Source organism: Cydia strobilella, chromosome 15, assembly GCF_947568885.1.
Source record: "Cydia strobilella chromosome 15, ilCydStro3.1, whole genome shotgun sequence".
NCBI lineage: Eukaryota > Metazoa > Arthropoda > Insecta > Lepidoptera > Tortricidae > Cydia > Cydia strobilella.
This window is the reverse complement of record NC_086055.1, coordinates 2,207,794-2,231,975: the sequence shown is the minus strand read 5'-3', so window position 1 is coordinate 2,231,975 and position 24,182 is coordinate 2,207,794. Positions and strand designations below refer to the sequence as shown.

Genomic DNA, 24,182 nt, shown 5'->3' with positions numbered 1-24,182 from the left:
TAATATCATATCATATTCAATAATATTGAATATTGAGTATCACTTTTCACTTTTGCCTATCTCTAAAAGTCCTAATGATTGTAGAGTGATTGTAGATCGTGCTAATCAAAATTTGCCAAAAGTTACACATATTGCGAACTGTGAAGTCGTACAGTCTTATATCTAATTAGGGGCATTGATCACAAATAACGGTGGCTGCGTAGAAGAGATCAAACGCCGGATGGCGATTACAAGATCTGCCATGGATAAAATGAAAAGAGTTTGGAGGAACCGGAACATCACAAAAACCACTAAAACCAGACACCCTCATATTTCCCATATTTCTCTATGCTGCCGAGACATGGACACTAAGGGTAGCCGAAGAACAGAAAGTGAATGTGGAGATGCACTAGAGATGTGGTGGTTCTGGACCAATGTATTAATTCTTGAGGAGCTTGGCATAAAAGAGCGTTTGCTTTCTACGGTCAAAACTCGGATCCTCAACTTCTTTGGACATGTCTCGCCAAGATCATCCATAGAACGTCTGATTGTGCAAGGAAGAGTGGGAGGTGACAGGGCTAGAGGAAGATCGCGAATGAGATGGACCGACCAAATCAAAGCCAGTGTGTCGGTCACAGTAAGCGAATGCTTAAGGAGATTGGCGACGTATCGTTAAGCGAGTCGCTCAAAAGATTACATAATGTAAAGAGTGCAACGAAGAAGAAGAAAAGTCCTAATACCCACGTCAAAATGGTGTACGTCTTGTTGATGCCAACCTATTTAAGCTTGGTGGGTAACAATGAACCCGATTAAATTACGTAGGTTGTTTTTGGCATGTTGTCAGGAATGTTAAAACGTATTTTTGATTTCGTCTTGCGTATGTTCTATCCCTCACGGGCTCACGATGTGGCAACTGTATTTTACGTGATTATACTTAGGTACTTAGTATACTTGCTTTTAGACTCGCTTGTACCTACCTACTTATGTACGAGTGTCGAGTGATCGATGAAAAATGATTCAAAGCAGAATTAATGAGTGGGTATTAAATGCTGATGAAGCTAGGTGAATTATCATAAAGGTACAGTTTCAGTTTGAAAACTTATTTCAGCTGAAGTAGTCGCTCACTTTAGGAGCAAAATAAACGTAACATGGCGTGCAAACATACTTCGAAGAAGATCATATTGATGATTGTCAATGTGATTGTCATGGTAAGTAACTTTAAAAAAAATCGTATAGGAAGAGGAAGCACGTACTGCTTGCCATGAGATTTGGTCAGAGACGCCTAGTCTTTCTAAGATGGCTAAAGCGGGATTTACCATTACGAAATTAGTGGCGTGAAATTAATGTCGTGAGTCGTGACAGTAGTTTTACCAACTGCTTCACGTGTAATTTAATACTTTCGTAATGCATGCATTACGTTATAAATTACACGTGAAACTGTTGGTAAAACTACTGTCACGACATTAATTTCACGCCACTAATTTCGTAATGTAACTCCCGCTTAGAAGTCGGGCGTTAGTCGCGTTAGCTAAAGACGCCGGTTCTATTTCGGCCTTTACCACGTCTTCGTCACTTTTTCTTTAAGGCGGTTCCCTGAGCCAGAAGGCGAAAAATCTCCTTATATGATCCTGTTTTTCTAAGAGGAGTTGATATTCGTAGACGTGGAAAAAATATATGTAGTTCTTGACTATATTATCTTTAATATCATAGCTTCCGATACACGAATTATGACACTTCGCTCGATACAATTAATTCCCAAAGTAACATCTAACTCGGACTTTTAATCCAACTTTACTCGGTTATTTATTATGTGATACCATAAACAAAAAAAGAAGAAAAAACAATTTTAACTTAAATAGTAATTTCATAGCTGTCGAATTTCGATATTGTAGGGTAACGTTTTTAAAATAAATAAAAATCGACAAGATTCGATCAAAATTGACACTTGGCGCGCATGATCTTTCCCGTTCTTTCTTGCGAAATGTGACAGAAACAGCGGCAAACCGATGGAACGGCCTTAATATAACATATGACATCTATTTCAGCATATAACTTTTTTTTGTTATATTCAAGAGAGGGCGTAGCCAGCCGCGCGAAGCTTGCGACGGAAGATTTGGCGATTGCGTGGCTTTTAACGTCTTACCTCAATAACTCTGAAATTAAACTTCTGATTAAAATTTTGCTAGTCAAATCCCTAGGCTATACCACTAGCTATTTTATATTAAAATTACCTAACTATACTGCTATAGAATGAAGGGTAACGATATTCAATTGAAAAAAAGGGATTTTTTTCAAATAACCAACTTTAACCGTTTACGCTTTTGCTTAAAGTCTGCCATCGCAAATATAGTATAGTGTGAATTTTTAGGGTTCTGTACCCAAAGGGTAATAAAAACGGTACCCTATTACTAAGACTTCGCTGTCCGTCCGTCTGTCACCAGGCTGTATGTCATGAACCGTGATAGCTAGACAGTTGAAATTTTCACAGATGATGCATTTCTGTTGACGCTATATCAACAAACACTAAAAACAGAATAAAATAAGTATTTAAGTGGGACTCCCATACAACAAACGTGATTTTTTTGCTATTTTTTGCGTAATGGTACCGAACCCTTCGTGAGTCCGACTCGCACTTGACCGGTTTTTTAATGTCATTTGCCTTTGATTAAAACGTGTAAAAATGTTAGCCCCCTCTTAAGAACCTAGCGTACCGCGTAATACCTATAGAGTAAATAATAATTTCTAGATGAAAACTAAAAGTAAAATTGAAATGAATATCTGTAGTTCAATCTTCTATTTTGATGGTTTAAAACGAGCGAGAGATATAAAAAAATAACACAATAAATTTTCATGTTAGCATTTAAAACTGGCAGTGATAATATTTACAAGACTTGTTCTGATAATAATACCCATTTAGTGCTAGTACATGATTTAATGGCAATAAAGGAGTACCTACTCAAAAAAAAGCAGTATTTTTTTAAAATTAAATTCTAAGCTATTACTGTTTAATACCTGCCTCATATCGTTTCAAAATCCATTATCACATATTGATCTAATTTAAGCAAGCAATGATTGCCAAAATTAATTGCAATATCGGTAATCAACAGCATCCACTTGTTTTCGTTAATTAATTAGCAGTTGAAATCAAATACTTAGAAGCAATATCATGAAATAAAACCGGAAAAGTGCGAGTCAGACTCTCTCCCAAGGGTTCCGTACAAATTTAACAATATTTTTATTTTTTTGTCATAGTTTTCAGATATTTACCCGTACTTGTAGTGTAAGACAAATTTCATAATTCTATTTCAACAGACAGTACCCTATAAATTTTGATACCCTTGAGTGTCGAAATCATGGACCAGAAATAAATATTTATTGTCGTTGATAATATAAGTACAGTTTCTATACAGTATACCTACAGTGTGTAAATCTAATACGGGCAATAAATAATAAAAAATAATAATAATAAAATTTATTTATTTTCACCTCAAAAAGGATACATTTAACATATTAACTTTTAAATAGACTAAATTAAACCAGATATAGAATTTATCCGTCTAATCATTAATTAAGAAGCTTTTTAAGTTACACTTAATTATGACCCCGTAATTTTTATTTTTTTTAATTTACCGAGCAGCAATGTACTGCAAACATTAAGAAACATAAGATGACATGACATTACGAGATACGAGCTTTTTATAGTAGGTAACTGCCAACAAGCGTTGACAGTTACTTTAAAAAATTCGTAACCCGTAACTTGTGTGGTGTATTACATTGCGGGCCGAGTTATTTTGTATGGTTAAAGTTTTATTGTATTTCTAAGCAAAATCTATCTAAATATATTTCTAAGGTCCTATGCTAACCACCGTTTTAATGTTCGCCCATATAAAATGTACACACTGTATGTGTTGAAGTAATCATATTTCTGTTTCAAGCTTGTCGGCTTAGGAGTTTTCGGCGTGGGCCTATGCTGGTATATGAGGGTGAATGTGATATCGAACATATTCGGATATACCAGCAAATGGATGGCCGTCGCACTCATGCTGGCTGGGCCGCTGGCGGCCGCCGCTGGGATCCTGGGGTGCTATGGCGCTATCACACAGAAAGTGCTTATTCTGATCATTGTAAGTTACAAAATGTTTGAAGGGATCATAAGGGTCAAATGGATCAAAGGATCAAAGAAAACCTACCTACCTGTGAAGCCCATGGTCCTGGGTTCGAATCCCGGTAAGGGCATTTATTTGTGTGATGAGCACAGATATTTGTTCCTGATTCATGGGTGTTTTGTATGTATTTAAGTATTTATATATTATGTATATCGTTGTCTGAGTACCCATAACACAAAGCCTCCTTGGGCTTACCCTGGGACTTAGTCAATCTGTGTAAGAATGTCTTATAAAAATAAAATACATAATAAATAAATAAGAAAGGATCAAAACGTGGAAAGGAAGGATCATCTATATGTACACAGTTCTGACAATAAAGGAATCTTATCTTAAGATCACCAGTCTTTTCTGTGGACATTACAAAAGTTAACGATTCGGATATGACACCGTAAGATTGTGCACCCATTAGTTTACAATGTAACTTAGGTTAGGTTTGGTTAGTTTGTAATCTTTCTACCGTCGGTTTATCATTGTAAACTGATGAGTGTTTACAATTTTTTGGTGGCAGATGCACCTTTCTCGGACTTTCATCATACAAATTAAAAGAAGGTTGTAACATGCCGATCCTTATCAAAACTAGGCTTTCAAGACCGTTTATTTTTACAACGACCACGGGGAAGTCGCATAATTTCAATTCATACTACATAAAAATCCTCTCACAATCATCTCACCATGAGTGAACGCTAGCGACTGCGTCAATTCAAAAGCAGTGCATCTCGCTTGCACCAATGTCAGTACGAGGGAGATGCACTGTGAGTTAGATTACGTAATACGTAGTCGCTAGCGAATATGTCAGTGTCAAACTCGTGATAAAGATATAAGTCGATTTGCGTAAAGATAGTGCCATAATAATTATTTAAATCTTTTAATTCCAGTTTAAAGTCCTACTGATTGTACTGCTGGGTGCCAAGGTAGCGTGCGTGCTCCTTGTTTTCATAAAGAAGGAATGGTTTGCCAAATCCGGCCCGAAGAACGAGCCCGAAAAGTTCCAGATGATCTTTACAGCCTTTATGGCTGCTATGGCTGCTGCGGAGGTTTGAACTCTTTTCTTTAACCCTTAAATGCATAATGATGTATATATGCATCGTATATTTGATGGTCCGTGGCTCAATATGCAGCTATCCAAAATCACATTTATTACTTTTATACAGCATGACACATCTATTTCAATTTATTAAAAAGTTATACAAAAAATCATGCATTTAAGGGTTAAAAAAACATTTAGTAGGTGCAAGTACTTGCGTGCGATCGTTGGAGGCATGGAGACTGTATAAAGGAGCCAAATCTCTATGTATGAAAAGTGTCCATCAAAAAACAGTAATTAGGCGGCGCCACCATACACCGAAATACTACCAAAAACAACCTACGTAATTTGGTCGGGTTATTTGTTGCCTTATATGGTTCATGTTATACTCATGTCCCAGAGCCTAACTAGCGCCACCGGAGAGATTAGGAACTATTATTTAAAGCTTAACGCGGTCACTTTTACAACAATTCTGCCATAAGAGATTGCGATCCTTTCTATACCATCCATAGTTGGAGGTTTGAACTCTGTGCTTATAAAATGATTTAGTCGTTGGAGGTTTGAACTTTGTACTTAAAAATTAATTAGACTGTGCAAGTACCTACTTGCATGCAAACGTTGGCGACTTGGAGGTTTGAACTTTTTACTTAAAAAAATTAAATTAAGCATATTCCGCGAAACAGTCCCTACTGACTGACTGAGGGAGAAAGCGTAATTAATTGCCAATAAATAAATAAATACTGTCCTAAGTGAAACCAATCGCTATAATATTCTGATTTTGACGACGTAAGTAGTGGAGTAAGAATTGCTATTTTAAATTTAATATAACTATAATTTAGGGGACCAAGTCTCCCCAGTCCCCCCTATATAATTAACTTGTGACAAATCTGATTCTTTCAAGTCAGTCGGACGACTGACCAGCGTTGTCCTAGCATTTTGTCACGGGTCACATGGGGAAGTTGGGGAGGCTAGGAGACCCTGGCAACAGACAGCAGCAGCTGGGGCCTATTTCTCGAACGGTATTAGTCTATATTTGTATCTCCTTGGATTTCACGGGCCTATAAATCCCGGTCTTTTGATAGGCTTGCGTTGGGATATAGATCCAACCGCCTGGAACCCGTTCACAGGCGCAACAATAGACACCCATGAACCGGTCGCAGCAGGCATTGGGACTATTGTAGATAAAGTGAACAGTATACCGGTCTATGAATTGAAGTTTGGGTGGACAATGAGTTATTAGTGTGTTGCCATGGTAACCCATACGACTTGACAGTTTGTGGACTAATAATATTAGACTAAAACCGTTCGAGAAATGGGCTCCTGGCAGCAGGAGCTGGGTGGTTACATTAATCAAAAAAAAAAAAATTAACCTACCTGTTTATTACGTGTTTTTTTTCTCTTTTTAGATAACAGCTACTGTGTTTGCTTACAATCTTATACGCCACGTCAGAACATGCCCCCAAGAAAATGAAAACTAAGAAGAAATAGAACTGTAGTTAGACCAAGAAAAGCATTCGCAGTGCAAGTGTTATTTATACGTCATTATTTCATAGAAGTTTGACGTTAAAATAACACTTGCACTGCGCATGCTATCAAAATCGTTGCAGACTTGTCTTGGTCTAATAATTCTGATTCGATTCTGACTCTAACAATTTTACATTCTACCCCTTAACTCGGACGGTTTTTAAGAAGTTCATTATTATGGTTACCTACAGAATTAGTTCCTAGCAATAATTGAATACCCAAACTGCACTATGCGTAAGCATAAAAAATGACGTGATCTCAAAATAAGTTACTTTTCACGAGTAACATTAAGGATGACTCACGTTAGACCGGGCCGTGACCGGGCCGGAGCTTCCGGCGCTTCGTTTTCTATGGAAAGCATCACGTGATCACCTGTCATGTCATAGAAAAGTAAGCGCCGGAAGCTCCGGCCCGGACACGGCCCGGTCTAACGTGAGTCATCCTTTACACAATAACCGTCTCAGTTAAGTGTTTAGGTGTGAATCATACTCTACATTTTAAACACCAGCAGCAGTATTTGAAATTATTAGATCTGAATATTAATTTATTCAACACAAAGAACAAGCAAAAAAAGCCATTAACTAAAACACTTGAGACGCAATTGTATTTTTTTTAAACAAAATAAGTAGGCACGAGTGAGGTGAAATGTCTCTGTCGGTGAGATTGATATAATGTTGGTGTCATATTTTTAATATGTATTGTCCTCTTTAATACTCTCAAGAGTCTCAAGGGCGAATCAGAAACGAAGATTCTAACAAATATGTCTACTCTTTTTCTGGTTTTTTTTAATTGGATTTGAAATTAAAATAAAATTTAATAAAATTCTTTTTTTATTTTCCTGACTTACCTTGCTTTGTAATTTACGTCTATCACTATCATCTCCTACCGTTCCTCAATTAATCGGCAGAGCAGCTTACCAGTCCAGTCCGCCGGACGCAAGGGCCTGACACTTCGATAGAGAAAGATAGTCTTATTGCGATTCCTATAAGAGTAAAGAGAAAATAGTGCCATGCTTTGTCCTTATCTTATCACCTTATCTTATCACTTATCACCGACCGGGTTTTTTTTCATGGTCGGGTTATGGCAGCATAGGTAGGAGGCGATGGCGAAATACCGAAATTTATAAGAGTGAAAGAGAAAAAGGATTATGCTGCCATACATTAACCTGTCAATACATGAATATGTCTTTCTCTTACCCCTGGTCGCTCGGTTTCATGTCTATAACTACTATACTATGTCTATGGCCGGACGATATCAGCCTGTCAGTTGTTCGGAACTGTCAACTTTTTGTTCTAACTGACAGGCTGATATCGTCCGGCGGACTGATAATTTCGTGGGCAATCAAGTCTCACCCGAGACAGTATTTTTTCCACTTTTAAATTTATTCCGTTATCATTGAAAGTCAGGGTTGGTAAAATTACGAACCCTAAATTCGACTTAACTAGCATTACCTACAAGTAAATCATAATTAAAATTCATTTATTTGCATAAAATATGGTACAACAAGGTGATATACTTATAAGTTTATTCAATAAATGTCAGTATAACAAAAAAAAAACAATACACTAACAACTTAAGACTAAACTTAAGCCTAGTCAAAAAGTCCCCCCCGAGTTGTCCCTGGCGCAAAGGTGCCCATTACATTACCACATTGAATTGCGATGGACAACCTTTGCACCAGGTACGAACCCGCGCGGGCGTCAGACCCCCTCTCCCTAATACGACGTCCCACTTCCCTAGTAAAGGCAATAGCCTCTGTCCCCCAGCACCCAGTAGTCTCAAACGCCAGGGGTTTGTTCTATTATAAATTGTATCGTGGGATTCATGGGCTTATTCAACATTTAGGATTTGTAATAAGGTTTAGGTTTCGTGTATGAACCGATATTACATTATCTAAATTTGATTTCCATTGCTCGAACGTCAATCTTGCCGCCCAACCCTTTAGGATCCAGAAATTGCCTCCCATAAGATAGGGCATTAAAGTAGGCAGCCTGTAAGAGCAATCAATTTTATTGTGGAACCGTGGACAGTTTCACCATTACATTGAGCTTGAAAGTAACATTTGCGTATCAAGTGTTGCTGCATTACTGTCTTGATAAAATGGAAATTTCGATTTCGCAGTAGACCCTAAGAGCCCGGTATCCAAAAATTACCAGAGCAAAATACTATGTCTGGTCTGTTACCTACCTACTAATTTTCGGTGCTAATAATTGATAGTGAAACTTCTACTCGCTCTATTTTCTTTGTTTTACCATTTCTAGCAACAAAAACTAGACCCAGACATAGATATACGTATATGCTACTTGAATGTTCATTTCAAATTATTTCAGAATATCGTTTTAAAATGAGTGTAATTTCGATTTCATGGCGGCGGCTACGTTTGTGACTCATAAGAGTCATAAGCTGATGAGTTATGAGAACCGTGTTGCTCCTTCTTGTGTTAGGTAATCTACGGTTATATCTCGGTCACAGCGCAACAATATCATCAATCTTATTACCCCTAGATACCTTCTGGGTTATTTTATACTATACTATTTTATAAATAAGAGCGCAGCAAGCTCGGCCCAATTTCTCCTTCCCATACAAACGGAGTTTCGTTCTTATTTTAGAACTACGTGTTGGATTGTAATGAAACTTTGCACATACAATGAAATTAGGTATATCTAGTTCTGTACGTTAGTGTATATAGCTCTAGTATATAAAAAAATGAAATAGAGCAAAAACAAGTTTTATATGAAATTTTAAATTAGCTGTGAATCAGTTCGCAATATTTGAATAGACCACCAATTTTGCAATCGACCTTAAAAACATAACAGCGTCCTAATTGCCTGTAAACAAAGGGTGGAAGTTTCATACAGTAATAAGCTTAATTTTAAAGTTAGATGGACGTGGGTACTATAACTTTGGAGGATATAACCAAACGGAGTAACCATTAACAGGCGTTCCCCTCTGTCGAAACTCCAACCACTCCAACCAATCAATGGTCATAGAGTTAGACTAAGAAAAGTCTGCAACCATTTTGATAGCATACGCAGTGCAAGTGTTAATTATACGTCATAATTTCATAGAAGTTTGACGTTTAAAATAATACTTGCAATGCGAATGTTATCAAAATCGTTGCAGACTTTCCTTGGTCTAACTCTACACATTGTATGGACTGACGTTTATCTGACAAAAATCGGCAGCCTGTTTTGTACAGAAAATTACAGACAAGGCGTCTCCATTTGGTTATATCCTCCAAGACTATATCGGATATTTTGGCAGAATAATTTTCGATGTTTAAAAGCTTTGGATGGAAGGTGAAACTCGTATTTTAATTTAATTGATAGGTTCAACTTTTGCTTTCCAGATTTTACGACACTTTCCTATTATAATATAGGATATAGGTGTTACGATTGAAAACCGGCCAAGTGCGTGTCGGACCACGCATAACAGAGGATTCCGTAACTTCATTCACATAAAAACCATGCAAGCAAAAAGTCGTATTTCGCGGAACTAACGTCGCCGTTGACAAAAAAAACCTTAAAGGATGACTCACGTTAGACCGGGCCGTGTCCGGGCCGGAGCTTCCGGTGCTTCGTTTTCTATGGAAAGCATCACGTGATCACCTTTCATGTCATAGACAAGTGAGCTCCGGAAACTCCGGCCCGGACACGGCCCGGTCTAACGTGAGTCATCCTTTAGTCTCCGCTCGTGTCATGCTCAAAATAATGTTAGTGGAAAGTAATTAATTATTGTAGTAGTAATTAGTAGGTAAATACCGGGTGCCTTCGGTGCCCTTATTCCCAAGGAGATGTAGGCACGCGGCGCCCTGCATATAATACTAAAAGAATCGGACGAAGCCATAGGTACCTGTGTACGGGGCGGCTGATTGTGGTACAATGTCCTTTGAACAGTTATAAACCGGACAGGTGAAAAGTAATAATTTATACTCGTAGCTTGGAAAATGGTTTCTGTGTATTCCAACAGGTTTTAATCACAATATGATATTGTACGACGTAACAATAGACGCCCTCATTTGTCAAAGCGTCAGCCATCACCGGCCGTACCGAAATACACTCTAGAATCATGAAAACGAGTCACGTTGTGGTTAATTTTTCATAGATCGTGACCCGTTTTCATCGCTCTAAAATGTATATTCGAAACAATACGTGTATTGTTTGATTTTCGGGCTCGTCATGCTGTTAGTAACATTCTTTATTAAATTTGCGGTTTCCCGCGACGTCACGCATTGAAATAAAACAGATGTGACGGGACACGGAAAAGCACGTAAATTTTATACCGTCGATCAAGTAAAGATTAAATAAATTGTGAAGAAAATATCTTAAATAAAAAGAAACCAAAATACGTACCTAACTTCAGAGATTGCCTGTAATATCTTAAGTATGCATAATCGCTCGCAGTAACAAAAATATTATCATTTAGCTTCTACTTTTTCTGTTTTTACATATGTACGGTAAAAATGTTTTATTAGCTGTGCGCGATGACGTTAGGTGAGAACAAAAACATACTACTTTTTCCGTTACCGTTCCTCTTTGTGGTTGAAAAACTATTTACATTTAAATTAGACTCGCAGCAGCGAGGTGGCAGTGTTACATTCTCTGCTCGCTGTATGAACGTGACAGGTACAAAATGGAACAATCGCATTTTTGAAAAACCAAGTTTGAATTTGGAATTTTTTACCCGAGATTACGGTTAGGAACTGAATGAGATTTCTTATGGCGGTTACGTCTGTAAATATTGTGGGAGCGCTCTGGAGAGGAATGTTTTCCGTCTCACTACTGGTTGTGGATATTTCCATTTAGAAAAAGAGTTGATGAAATACTTAAGGGGATCCCATGCCCCAATGACCTTCGATTTGAATCCCTTAGTTTTCTAATGTTTTTTGTAACATCATATTAACAGCAACGGATTTTAGCAATATAGTATCCCATATTTACTTCAAAGTTCATTGTTTTCGAAATATTTGGCATCAAAGTTGAACAATTTTAGGCCAAAAAACTGGTTTTCTGGCCATAACTTTTGTGTTAATTAGTTTAAAATTAAAACCTTAGACAAATTTTTAGAGACGTCTAAGACGAACCCAAATATGTAGATTTCGTATAAGTAAGATCTTTCACAGCAATCGAGATACGAAAAAAGTGTTTTTTTAGACAATGTTTAAAACAATCATAAATAAATAAGTATTCATTTTTTTCACAATCCAGTAGACAAAAATGGAGATAAAAGATTGAAGAACCGATAGCCGCTTGTCTTATAATTCTATATGTAGTGCAAAAGTAGGAGATACGATTCAAAACTTGTCAAAAATCGATGAAAACCTCACTGTTCACTGCGGGATAAAGGCCTCTCCCAACGATATATACAACGAATCGTCGTGTGTCCCGGAGTGACATGAGTAGGCCCGAATTTAGAGGCCTTGGTTTGGCACTTAGAATTTTGGGTGGTGAGGAGGGGGGAAGGGTCCCTTCTCCATCTCAAAACCATTGCTTAGGTTGCTTAGGCGGACCCGGCCTTGAATATGAGAGGATATTGCTAGTACAACCGATGGCCGCTGAGGTAAAAAGGTTCTTGAGTGGCGACCACAAACTTAAAAATGTATTACCAAAAGGCCAGGACCGAAACCCCGGGTCAAGTTAGGGGAAATGCAAATAAATTCACGCCGCATCCCTTTCAGGAGCAAAATAAGACACGTGTAAATTCTGTACGATTTACATTTTACAGTAAAACTTAGTACTTTATTTCCACTAATGAGCTAAGGTTCTCTTTAGACTTATATATATTGACCGGGATATAGACAGTGATTACCTTTTGTATTGTTTGTGAGCTCACGATATTTCGACGTTACACGCATCTTGTTCACGGGTGACATATCGGGAGCTCAAAAACAATACAAAAGTTAATCACGGTCTACCCCGGTCAATATAAGTCTAGTGAAACTAACCGGGAATAATTCAAAACTCTTAAGGTTCTCTTTGCCTAAGTTGTTGTCAGCCTTCTTCTATAGACCAGTATAAAATGACCTTGGGTTGTATCAACTATGTAAAGCCAGAGAGAGATAATACTTATATTGGTTTGCTCGCCTGCGACTGGTGAGCGTTTGAAACAATTTCAACCTTTGTAAATAGTTCCCTGTCCAATCTGCCCGTCCAATTGTTCGTTCAACTTGAGATTGAGGAGTTCTGACTTGGACGAACTTTGGAAAACAGTTAACTACTTAAGATTCAGCACAGACTACGTACCAGCTTTTGCATTATGAAACGTGGAAAGTTGAAAATGTCACTGTCACCACACAAGTACCTAAATGTATTTAGTCACACAAGTAACGTATATAGTTTTAACTGTTAATTTTTTACTAATTATTGACTAACCAGCTTTCACTCGCCTTCTTTTTCAGGCCAATTCGAGTTTGCTTCAAGTGTAATAAGGTCCTTTTATCTGAAATTCCAACAGAAATTCTGATAGTAAGGTCTTTATTGCACATGAAGCGTAAAGACCCTTCTCTGTGGAAAGCCACATTTTATTTCTAACTTAAGTACGTTTAGATTTACAAAACCTTTATATTTATCCTAGAGGCTAATTAAGACTTACATTTTAATGTCAAAATGATGCCGTTTTAAGAATGACTCACGTTAGACCGGGCCGTGACCGGGCCGGAGCTTCCGGCGCTTACTTTTCTATGACATGACAAGTGATCACGTGATGTTTTCCATAGAAAACGAAGCGCCGGATGCTCCGGCCCGGACACGGCCCGGTCTAACGTGAGTCATCCTTTATTATCATTCGCCTGTGCGTCTCGCTCGCGCCAGTGCCTATACGTGTACGAACAAGAATACGTGTATGAACAAAATGAGATCATATTGATATCAAAATGTACGTTCGAATTAGCTTCCTGTCCCCAATCAAAGGGCTCTCCAAGCTGCCCTTATAGATAAGCCTAACACAAAGGTAGCCAAGGGCATTATCAGTGCACCGGAAGCACGTCGAGCACCGGAAGTGGTTCTATCGCGAAAGTGCGTGCGCAATCAGCGAGGGAGATACGGCAGGACATTAAGTGCTGGAAAAATGGGGAAATTCATTAGGGACCGGAGACGGGATATAATTAGGTGTTCTATTTTAGGCTTTGAAAGGTCAGTGATGTTGCATGATATAATTATATTCTTCTTCATTATTTAATGGCGGTCTGGCTGGCCAAACAAGTTGGCACATGCCAATGCCAAGTATTTTGATGTCTGCACCTGAGGACAGCACAAACATATACCATTACCCACACAGAACATGAACGCACTACAAGTTTTGTTATAGCTAAGTAAAACAAAAAAAAAAGGTGGGTGATTAGTCCAGATGTAGACGACACAAATTAATAATCTCTTATACTATACTATAAGGCGGCGGCACAAATGTTGTTTTTCCTCAGAAACCTGGCTAGAATCCGAAATATTTTTTTATTTTCAGTGAGACATAGTAAGCTCGTAGATTTTATAAGAAGGGGAATTTTTAATTTTGTTAAGACGGAATATAAATTATTGTATATATGTGCCATTTTCAACCAAAAGGGTATTTATTGTCGCTTGTCAGTAAGGCGCTATTTCCATATAGCTTCAATTAGAAATCAACCTTATCAACAAGCGACAATGTGGTACCTTTTGGTTGAAAACGTCACATATGTTTATGTAATAAGGTCTGTTCTAATTTTTTTTTATTACAAAAAGGCAAGCATTTGACCGCAATCTCACCTGATGGTAAGTGCCGATGCAGTCTAGGATGTCTATTCACTCTCGATTTAAAAAGATCCAAGTTATAATTGTAATGGAGCCCAATGCGGTGGACAGACCAAATTCGCTCAGCCCTTGATGTAACGCTCCACGGTGCCCTACACTCGGCGACACACAGAAAGAGGTGGCGACAAATTGTCCAAGAGAAGCTGTTCCCTAGAAGTGACCACGACCATCAGTGATGAGGAATCCGATGCAAGGAGGAGGATGTCTATTGCGTTTGTTTATTGTAGGTATGTATGTTTGTGTGTTAATATCCTTATGCTTCACACCTGCAAAAGAGCTCTTGCCCACTGACGTCCAGTTTTTTGCGGGATACGGTTTTCTACAGGATCCCGTTTTAGTAGTATACGTGCTAATATAGTAACGTTCACACGAGCATTCTGTTTGCGGGATACTGCACGCATACTACAGAAAACTGGATCCTGCAGAAAACTGTATCCCGCAAAAAATGGACGTCAGTGGGAAAGCGGCCTAAGACCTTTTTATCAGAATTTCTATTAGAATTTCAGATGAAAACATCGTGCCATGTGCAAGTAGAGATAGGTGCGAACACTTTGAACGTTCGGATGACGCCAATTTCTCAAATTTTAATCTGGTCCTGTCGTATAAGTGGCGGCAGTGCAATATTAAAGGCATTTGCAGGCATTTTGCAGGCGGTGTTGCATGTTACGGTGCACGGGGGAAATTAAGCCCGCTCAAAGGATTTATGGAGACAGCGCACTTTAATATCATATTTAAGTGCTTGTAGTATCTGCGGGCTTAGCCAAGATGACAACGAAACGATATCTATCTCTCTATCATTTTTCCATATAAGTAAGATAGAGAGATAGAGTTTCCATGTCGTAGCGCAACCGATTGTCACCTTAGCTAGGCCCCCTGGTGTAGAAACGAGACTCAGGTAAATCTAAATATGCTCCAGGCTCCAGAGCATGAGCGACAATAAGTAACTGTGCAAGGAAATTTCCATACGACGTGAGATAGTTTTCACGAATAATATGTTTTTTATTGTGGACATTGTGGCCCAGTGACTGGCTATTATTTTCAAGAGGGAGGTTTTCTAAGAAAGAGTAAGCTACCGTTAGTGCAACGGCATTTTTTCTGGGACACGCACACGTACATCCTTATTATTAATTGTCAGTTTATCTGATAAAACGTTACTCTCCCTTCTTCAAACAGTTTACCCTTAGTTCGTGAGGGTATTTTACGTAAAATAATAAATAAATAAATATTATAGCCATTATAGGATATTACCACACAAATTGACAGTAAGCTCAACAGTTACACGCATTCGAAATGCATAAAAAGTAACAAGATCCTGGCCTTCATTTAAGGTACCAAAATATTACCCTACCAAATGTTCTCCTAGATATTTCCCAGAGGAACAACATATTTGTCTTAGAAGTTACATGTTGACATGTCCCAAGAAATATTTTCCTTATTACAGTGACTCCTGTGACTTTGGCCGTGTTTCCTGTCCCGTGTGTGCCATAATTTATTCTAAATAAAGTGCATCTTGTTGGAAAACATGGATGTGAATATTGTGTTAGAGCTTGTTCCCACTATGTCGGATGTCGGAACGATTTTTAATCGGGTGTCGGCGCCTCTGTTTACACTAGTCGGCTGTCGGGTCGATTATTAAGGATGACTCACGTTAGACCGGGCCGTGTCCGGGCCGGAGCTTCCGGCGCTTACTTTTCTATGACATGACAGGTGATCACGTGATACTTTCCATAGAAAACGAAGCGCCGGATGTTCCGGCCCGGACACGGCCCGGTCTAACGTGAGTCATTCTTTAATCGGGTGTCGGTGTACAGAAGTTCACACTAGTCGGCTGTCGGCCGCAGCTGGTGCCATTTGACGCGCGGTAGGCACAGGGGGTGCGGCGCGGCCGGGGTCGGTCCGACATCCGACATCATGTGAACAGCGCCGCCGACACGATTTTTTTCCGGACGGAGGGCTCACAAAACACACGATATTTTATGTCGGATCCGACACAAGTGATCGTGTTGTCGTTCGTGTGTGAATAGCTTCATATAAAATGTTCTGCCGCTACGACACCCGATTAAAAATCGTTCCGACATCCGACATAGTGGGAACGAGCTCTAAGGTTCAGGCAAGCATTTCAGGAAGGCGAGTAAATGATAAAAGAAATTTTATTGTGTAAATAAAGGTTTCATACAGTGACGGAATGTGCATAAATGTCGGCGACCGATCATAAGATTCGTAAGTAAGGGGACCTAAATCCAGGGGACCGCGAAATTTTTCAACTCCGAATTAAACATAGCCAGAGAAGAATGAACTCGTACAGGGCCAAATTAAGACCATGATGTACACATACAAATACAATTTAGAATCAACACATAATTGAATTACAATTCAATACATAATTTAGAATGAACAGATTATATTGGTATGAAAGTGAATGAATAACTGCACAAAATTCGGATTTTATGCAGTCGAACTGCAAATAAGTTTTGCAGGGAACTGTTTTAAGGATGACTCACGTTAGACCGGGCCGTGTCCGGGCCGGAGCTTCCGGCACTTACTTTTCTATGACATGACAACTGATCACGTGATACTTTCCATAGAAAACGAAGCGCCGGAAGCTCCGGCCCGGACACGGCCCGGTCTAACGTGAGTCATTCTTTATTTTAATTTATTAAATTATACTCGGAACGTGGGAATTAAAGGTAAAAACCTGAGGTAAAAACAATGAAATTAAATGCCGGTAGACTTGTTTGTATAATTAAATATGTGCTCAAAACGCGAGAGTTTAAAGTGTTTTATTCTAATTCATTTTCTCAATAAAGAAATAAAAGTTGTTCAGTTTGACCTATCAAATCACTACGCAGAGTATGAACGGTGGTTAAAATTTCACCCTGTATTAGGTACAAGGGCAGACTCCAACAAAAACCTTATTAGATTTAAGTTGGCGCGATAGAAATAAATCACGATATGTCTTATTTTCATTTAATTTTAACTGTAAAATATTTATCAGTACGGTTTTTACTCACTATTATTTTTAGTCGCTTTTGGCGACATGTTTCGGATTCTTTGGGAATCCATCCTCAGGCACGAGTGTCCGCGGCGGTTGTTCGTCGTGCACTGCCCGCGCCGCCCGCCTCAAAGAAAGAATCCCAAAGAATCCGAAACATGTCGCCAAAAGCGACTAAAAATAATAGTGAATAAAAACCGTACTGATAAATATTTTGAAATATGTCTCACGATAGTTTAAGTGCGATTAATTTTAACTGTATCGTTACCCTGCATACCATTGATATAGCCGATAGTTATATAGTCGAAGCACGTGACTTCAGTGACTGAAGTCACCTTCAGTCTATGTTTGTTAGGCGGCTATACCTAATAAAAGTTTGACGGTAGGACCTTCGTTAAGGGACCCGAGTGGCCTAAATTGGGTCCCGTAATCACGTCAAACGTACAATGGGGTCGTCAGCCGGACAGGGGTTGCCTGGCCATTCATAAAACACTTTTTATTCGACTGTGAGTTTAGCCCTCATACAAACTTGCCCCCTCGTTGATCATGAAAAATCTTTAACAAAAAAGAAGCGACTTCAAAAAAAATTTGCTTTCATTTTTTTGTCTTCATTAGCAGTTACGCTTAACCAAATTGTGCTTTCCGAGTTGAAGTTACTTTAAAAAGTACACAAATCAATACAATAGCTGTAGCCTTTTAATATTTGAAGGGCTTTGAGACCAACTGTGAAGTGTCCCTTTTAAACAAAAAAAAAAACAATCGGTCCAGCCGTCTTATGAAGCACTATTCTGATCTAACATTTTAATCTTGGTTTTCTTGGCAAAGAAGGAATAAAATGGAATAAATTGGCAAAAAATGGGGTGAGTAGGAGCAAAACTGACATTCAAACCTCGATAACATTTTATTTTTACATATGCAAACTGAATGGTGTACCTATGTAATAAGTGTTCCGGACGTTTTTAGGGTTCCGTACCTCAAAAGGAAAGAACGGAACCCTTAGAGGATCACTCGTGCGTCTGTCTGTCTGTCTGTCCGTCTGTCACAGCCTATTTTCTCCGAAACTACTGGACCAAGTTAGTTGAAATTTGGTATACATATGTAAGTTTGTGACCCAAATATGGACATGTAACGTAAACAAATAAAATTTAAACATGGAGACCACTTTTGGGGGGTAAATGAGAAAATTAAAAAATAAAGTTTTTCAAACTATATCGTGTTACATATCAAATAAAAGAGCTCATTGTGAGAAACACAGGTATTTTTTTTTTTATAATTTTAGGATAAACAGTTTAGAAGTACCAACGTAATTTATTGATAATAGATGCAATACTTATATTTTTAATAATAACACACATTAATAAAGTACAATACATAAAAAAAAATCAAAACTTAAAACTAATTATTACTAATTAAACCTAGACGAGCTACAACTAAAACAATACAAATTAAAAACTAAATATAAAAATTTTCCCTTAAGTCCCCCGCTTCCGGGAAACTCCCCAAAATGCTGGCGGCATTCCCCCTCTAAATCGCCGTTTCGATGGGTTTTCATATAAAGGTGATTTTGGAAGATTGCTGGATCGATTTTTTTTTATTATGAGTATTACTATAGCTCCATTTTCAATTAGAATACATTATTTTTGTAGCAGTAGCCCTAAAAACCCATCTCACCCCCCTTTCAAACCTTCTCTCCCCATTCATAACCCAACTCTCCCCGCGAAACCTACTCACCCCACCCCTTTACGGTACCTACTTAAAATCTGATATAACTTTTTGGATTCTAGAGTTAGGGATCGACAGGAGTAGAGGGTAGACTATAACAATAATAACCAGATAGTTATACTTAATGAGTTTTATGGAACATAATTATGTACTAAATGTTATTTGATACTTATTTATCAGACACTTAATGAAAGCTGCAGAAAATTATCGTGAGGAAATTGGACCCCAATATTGTCTAGATTACCCATAGGGAAGGTGAGATGGCAGTCACGTTCGCGAAAACTAGTGCCTGTACCAATTCTTGAGATGAGTGCCAAAAGCAGACCTCGGGGTCCTTAATGTCGCAATTGGGGAAGTGATAAAAAGAATCGGAGGCAAGTTCAACTGGCCCAACTGTACAAAAGTGGCCGTTAATCTTTATGAATAAATAAGACTGATTGTTCTTCCGGAAACTCGAATCAGCCCAGACACGACTTCTTATTTGGGAGTGGAAAACTCCTTATGGTAAAATTTTGAGATTTTTTATATTACTGGTCAAATATTAAGGGGAAACGACGCAAAGGAAGGCCCAGGCTCACATATCTCAGCCAAATAAAAGACAGTTTCTGTCGCGTTGTACGAGGGAGTAAGAAGACTGGCCCAGCAAAAATAAGAGTGGCGATTACTTCACCGACAAGAGCATAGCTCTTAAATATTGATGATGATAATTATATTGCTGGAAAAACTAAAGGATATCTTAAAACTTATGTATGTGTTACATCAGCATCAAACAAATAGTGATGGCCAAAATGGCCAAATATTCGAATTTAAACGGTTGTGACTGTGAATTTAGACATACTAACATTAAATCATTTTACGGTTTAGACACTTGTTTTAGTCACTCGCGCGACATGTTGGAAAACATCCTTATTTCTACTTTAACAAAGCTGTGTTGTGATATATTTGGCCAGGGCCACTTTGGCGTCATTATATATTTGATGCTGATTGTAAAATGTGAAATGTGAAAGTCTATATTATATTTGCGAGGAAATTCAAAGGTATAGAATACCCCTTCCCTTCCCTCGTCCCTTATCCGCTCTGTATGACAACTTAACCCTTTGCTGGTGGCGTAGCCTGGTCGAGTTTTTTTCACCTGTTACCATGCTTGTCACGTTCTGACATGTGGGTAAGTGCGAAAGTGACACATGATACGATAGGCGAAAAAAAAAGAAAGAAACCGATTTCAATCTAACGCTAAAAAGAATAGAATAGAATTCGAGATAGACCTGAAGTGTCCTGTAGTCATAAAAACTACATTAATATATAATAATAATATTTCAGCCTATATACGTCCCACTGCTGGGCACAGCCCAATGCGGGTTGGCAAAACTACATTAAGCTCAGATAAAGCGACAAGACATACCCAAGGGAATTGCTCTGGGGATGGGGCATATCTATCGATTTGAACAAGTACAATTTCACCTACAAATGCCAAGTAGGAGGATATATTATGTTGGTGGTCTTTAAGCATTACTATCTTAAGAACTAGAATCATCATCACCGACAGCTTGTTTCCGGACTGTAATCCATTCATGGTTAGAATGAATGAATTTCGTTCATAGTATTCAACATACATATTTATACAATCTAGAGCTTTGCAAGTCGAATAACTATGCATGTAACTTAACTGGAGTTGTGACTTATATGGACACGTTGCCAGGCAGAGTGATGGCAGGTGAACCAAAATGTTGACGGATTGAAGGCCGCTTTCGGATGAAAAAACGCTTGGCGTCCATTAATTGCCTCGTCGGGAGGATGACGTTCGAAAAATCGCGAGGCACTTTTGGATGAGACTAGCCCAGGACCGGGATAAGTGGCGTACAAAGAGAGACCTATGCTCAGCAGTGGGCGAGTGAAAGCTAAAATGAATAAATAAATGTAACTAATTATACATTTCATCTAAGGACAGACTTTTTTAACCCGACCGCACCGTTTGATATTACAATGAATGAGGTTGTGGCTGTTGCGTCTCTATTACTCTCAACGTCGTGCCGTCGTGAGATCCGGATGTCAGTTGCAATAAATATATACAACCAGGGATCGGAACCGGTTTTTTGCAAAAACATCGAAATGACCAAATATTTCGAAATATTTTGTACTCGAAATGTAGGACTTAAGGAAGACTCACGTTAGACCGGGCCGTGACTGGGCCGGAGCTTCCTTCGCTTCGTTTTCTATGGAAAGCATCACGTGATAACCTGTCATGTCATAGAAAAGTAAGCGCCGGAAGCTCCGGCCCGGTCACGGCCCGGTCTAACGTGAGTCATCCTTTAGTTGTGTTTTCAGGTAACGATATCGCATTATTAAATTGCCCAATTAGAAATGAAATAATTAGCAAAAAACGAAAAAATACCGTTTTCGTTCCCATACAAAAAATACCGGTATCCGATCCCTATATACAACTCGTAACCAACTTCCATCTCCAGGCACAACCCTAACAGCATTTATACGTCATTATGATGTCAGCGACGTCATTGCTACCTGGGAACACCCGCCGCTCTACATTCGACAAGGTGTCTCGATTTGTCTCAGTTCTAAGGTATAGTCGGCATTTAAATTTATTTAATTCGACATGCGATTTCAAGATAGGGACTGTAAAAGTCGATGTATGTGTTTAACAGTTTATGCACCCCGCGAACTCAGACGTAATTACGTCATTATGACGTCGCTGACGTCACTGCTACCTGGGAACACCCGCCGCTCTACATTCGACAAGGTGTCTCGATTTGTCTCAGTTCTAAGGTATAGTCGGCATTTAAATTTATTTAATTCGACATGCGATTTCAAGATAGGGACTGTAAAAGTCGATGTATGTGTTTAACAGTTTATGCACCCCGCGAACTCAGACGTTTTCAAATATTCTGTATTGCTCTTGAAAATCGGTAAATAATATAGAACTCTACGTAACCTACAAACCTGACAGACGTACATGTAATCCCTAGGCGTAATTCGAGACGTTTCGGAAAACACATATGTACCCTAGTTTCTAGAATTTCAATTTGCCTAATGCTCGGTCGGCGCTGAAATTGACAAATGGGGTGAGCGCGTGGGTGTATTCCAATTTAAAGAAATACAATCTTGATTTGATTTTGACACATGTTTCGAGCATGTTTTAGTAGATCTCGTCCGCTAGCTGGCGCGGTTGCACGGAGCGGGTGAGCGGGTTAACGAAAAATAGTATGAGCAACGCCAACTAGCGCGGACGCGTGTGACGGGTTTTACCTACAATGGCACCCGCGTGCGTGCGCCCGCCCGCTCCGTGCACCCGCGCAAGTCAGCGGATGCCCTGCATTAGGATTATTTATTAGTAAATCAATCTTCCCCCTCGCCTTATTTTCCTCATTACTGGGGGTCATGATTGCCCCGGTGGGATATTAATTTCTCGTTTACGATGTTCTTTCATCTGTATGTCTTTATTAGGACTAATCAATATTACCTATCATGACTTTATTCGAAATCCTCTTCCTCCTAGCCTTATGTAATTTTGATTTCACGCTATTTCATTCGACCAATATTTTTGTGTTTTCGGTTTTAAAAGGTTTAGCCTGGCCGAATGAATGAAATTTTTCTCTGCCTTACATTATTTATGGTTGGACATTGTTTAAAAGGGACAAACCCTGGATCACGATTTACTACTGCAACTGCACTACTGATTTTTACTACAATACAAACTTTTAAACTCATAATGCCCCTCCTAAACGTATATTCTCATTGATTCCAGGAACGAGAAGTTCTCGTACCTATATAACGAGTAAACGTGATGTTGAGAATTGTAACACCTAACCTGCGCTAAAGAAGGCCCGGTTATAAGCTTGTCTGCTTTCAAAATTTCATACTTTTATAAGTGTGAATGGGTTCAAATTTGACGTTCATGTTCGCTAGTACCATATACAAAACTGGAAGTTCATATTAAACATAAGAAAAATAAAAATAACGATGGGCCTTGTTTGGCGCAGGACGCAGGTACCTTAATCAGTAAACGTGAAGTTGAAAATTGTAATATGTACCTAGTGGTGAACTTAAGAGTAAATTGTATTAAGGATGACTCACGCTAGACCGGACCGGGCCCGGGCCGAGGCGTACGACATGTCATTTTCTATGACGGCCGATCGATGATCACGTGGTGCTTTCCATAGAAAACGAAGCTCTGGCCCGGCCCTGGTCCGGGCTAGCGTGAGTCATTCTTTACTTGGTTTTAGCTACCGCTCGGTGAGTTATTGTAATACTCGTAACAATTATTTTTGCGAATAAATAAATAAATAAAATAAATAAACAAAAAAAACAATAACCATATTATATCATTTTCAACCCCGACGCAAAAAAGGGGTGTCATAAAGTTTGACCGCATTGTGTGTGTGTCTGTCTTTGGCTCTGTCTGTGGCACCATAGCTCTCATTGAACATTACGAGGTCCCGAGATAAATTTCCCAGTAGAAAATTAGCTCCAGGAGGTATCTGTATTTATTTAAAAGGGGCCAAAGGTCCGAAATTAAACTGTCTGGATTGCTTTATGGCTCCCCGCGGAGCCTTGAAATAATTACCGCTGTTTAGGTTAATCTTTAAGGGAGTTTTGACTGTTGTAGCTGAATAAAAGTCAGTTAAATCATTTATCGTCATTAATCTTAAATAATACGTTGGAGTAAAAAATCTGGAAGTGAAGTAGATATTTTGAAAGTCATTAGGGCCTCTTCGTTTACTACTTACTTACTCGTTAGTTGTGCCGTTCTCAAGAACGTACTCCGTTTCTTATGGGAAATATTTTCGAGCGAGAACATTTCCCATAAAAAAAGAGACGTGTAAAGGCAGTAAAATTATATCATAAAATAGTCCTATTACTCTAAAAACCGGCCAAGTGGGAGATGGACTCGTGCACGAAGGTGTTTTTTCCGTACCATTATGCAAAAAACGGCAAAAAATCACGTTTCTTGTATGGGAGCCCCACTTAAATATTTATTT

The 24,182-nt window shown here is 38.8% G+C and overlaps 1 protein-coding gene across 1 annotated transcript; it reads left to right on the top strand.

Annotated features, from left to right (window-relative positions):
* The first annotated feature begins 1,065 nt into the window (after positions 1–1,065).
* Positions 1,066–6,662, top strand: LOC134747969 (tetraspanin-5-like). The gene is made up of 4 exons (XM_063682647.1): positions 1,066–1,187; positions 3,915–4,103; positions 5,021–5,179; positions 6,576–6,662. The coding sequence occupies exons 1-4, from the start codon at positions 1,128–1,130 to the stop codon at positions 6,645–6,647; spliced, it is 480 nt and encodes a 159-aa protein (XP_063538717.1). The 5' UTR covers positions 1,066–1,127; the 3' UTR covers positions 6,648–6,662.
* Positions 6,663–24,182: the final 17,520 nt, after the last annotated feature.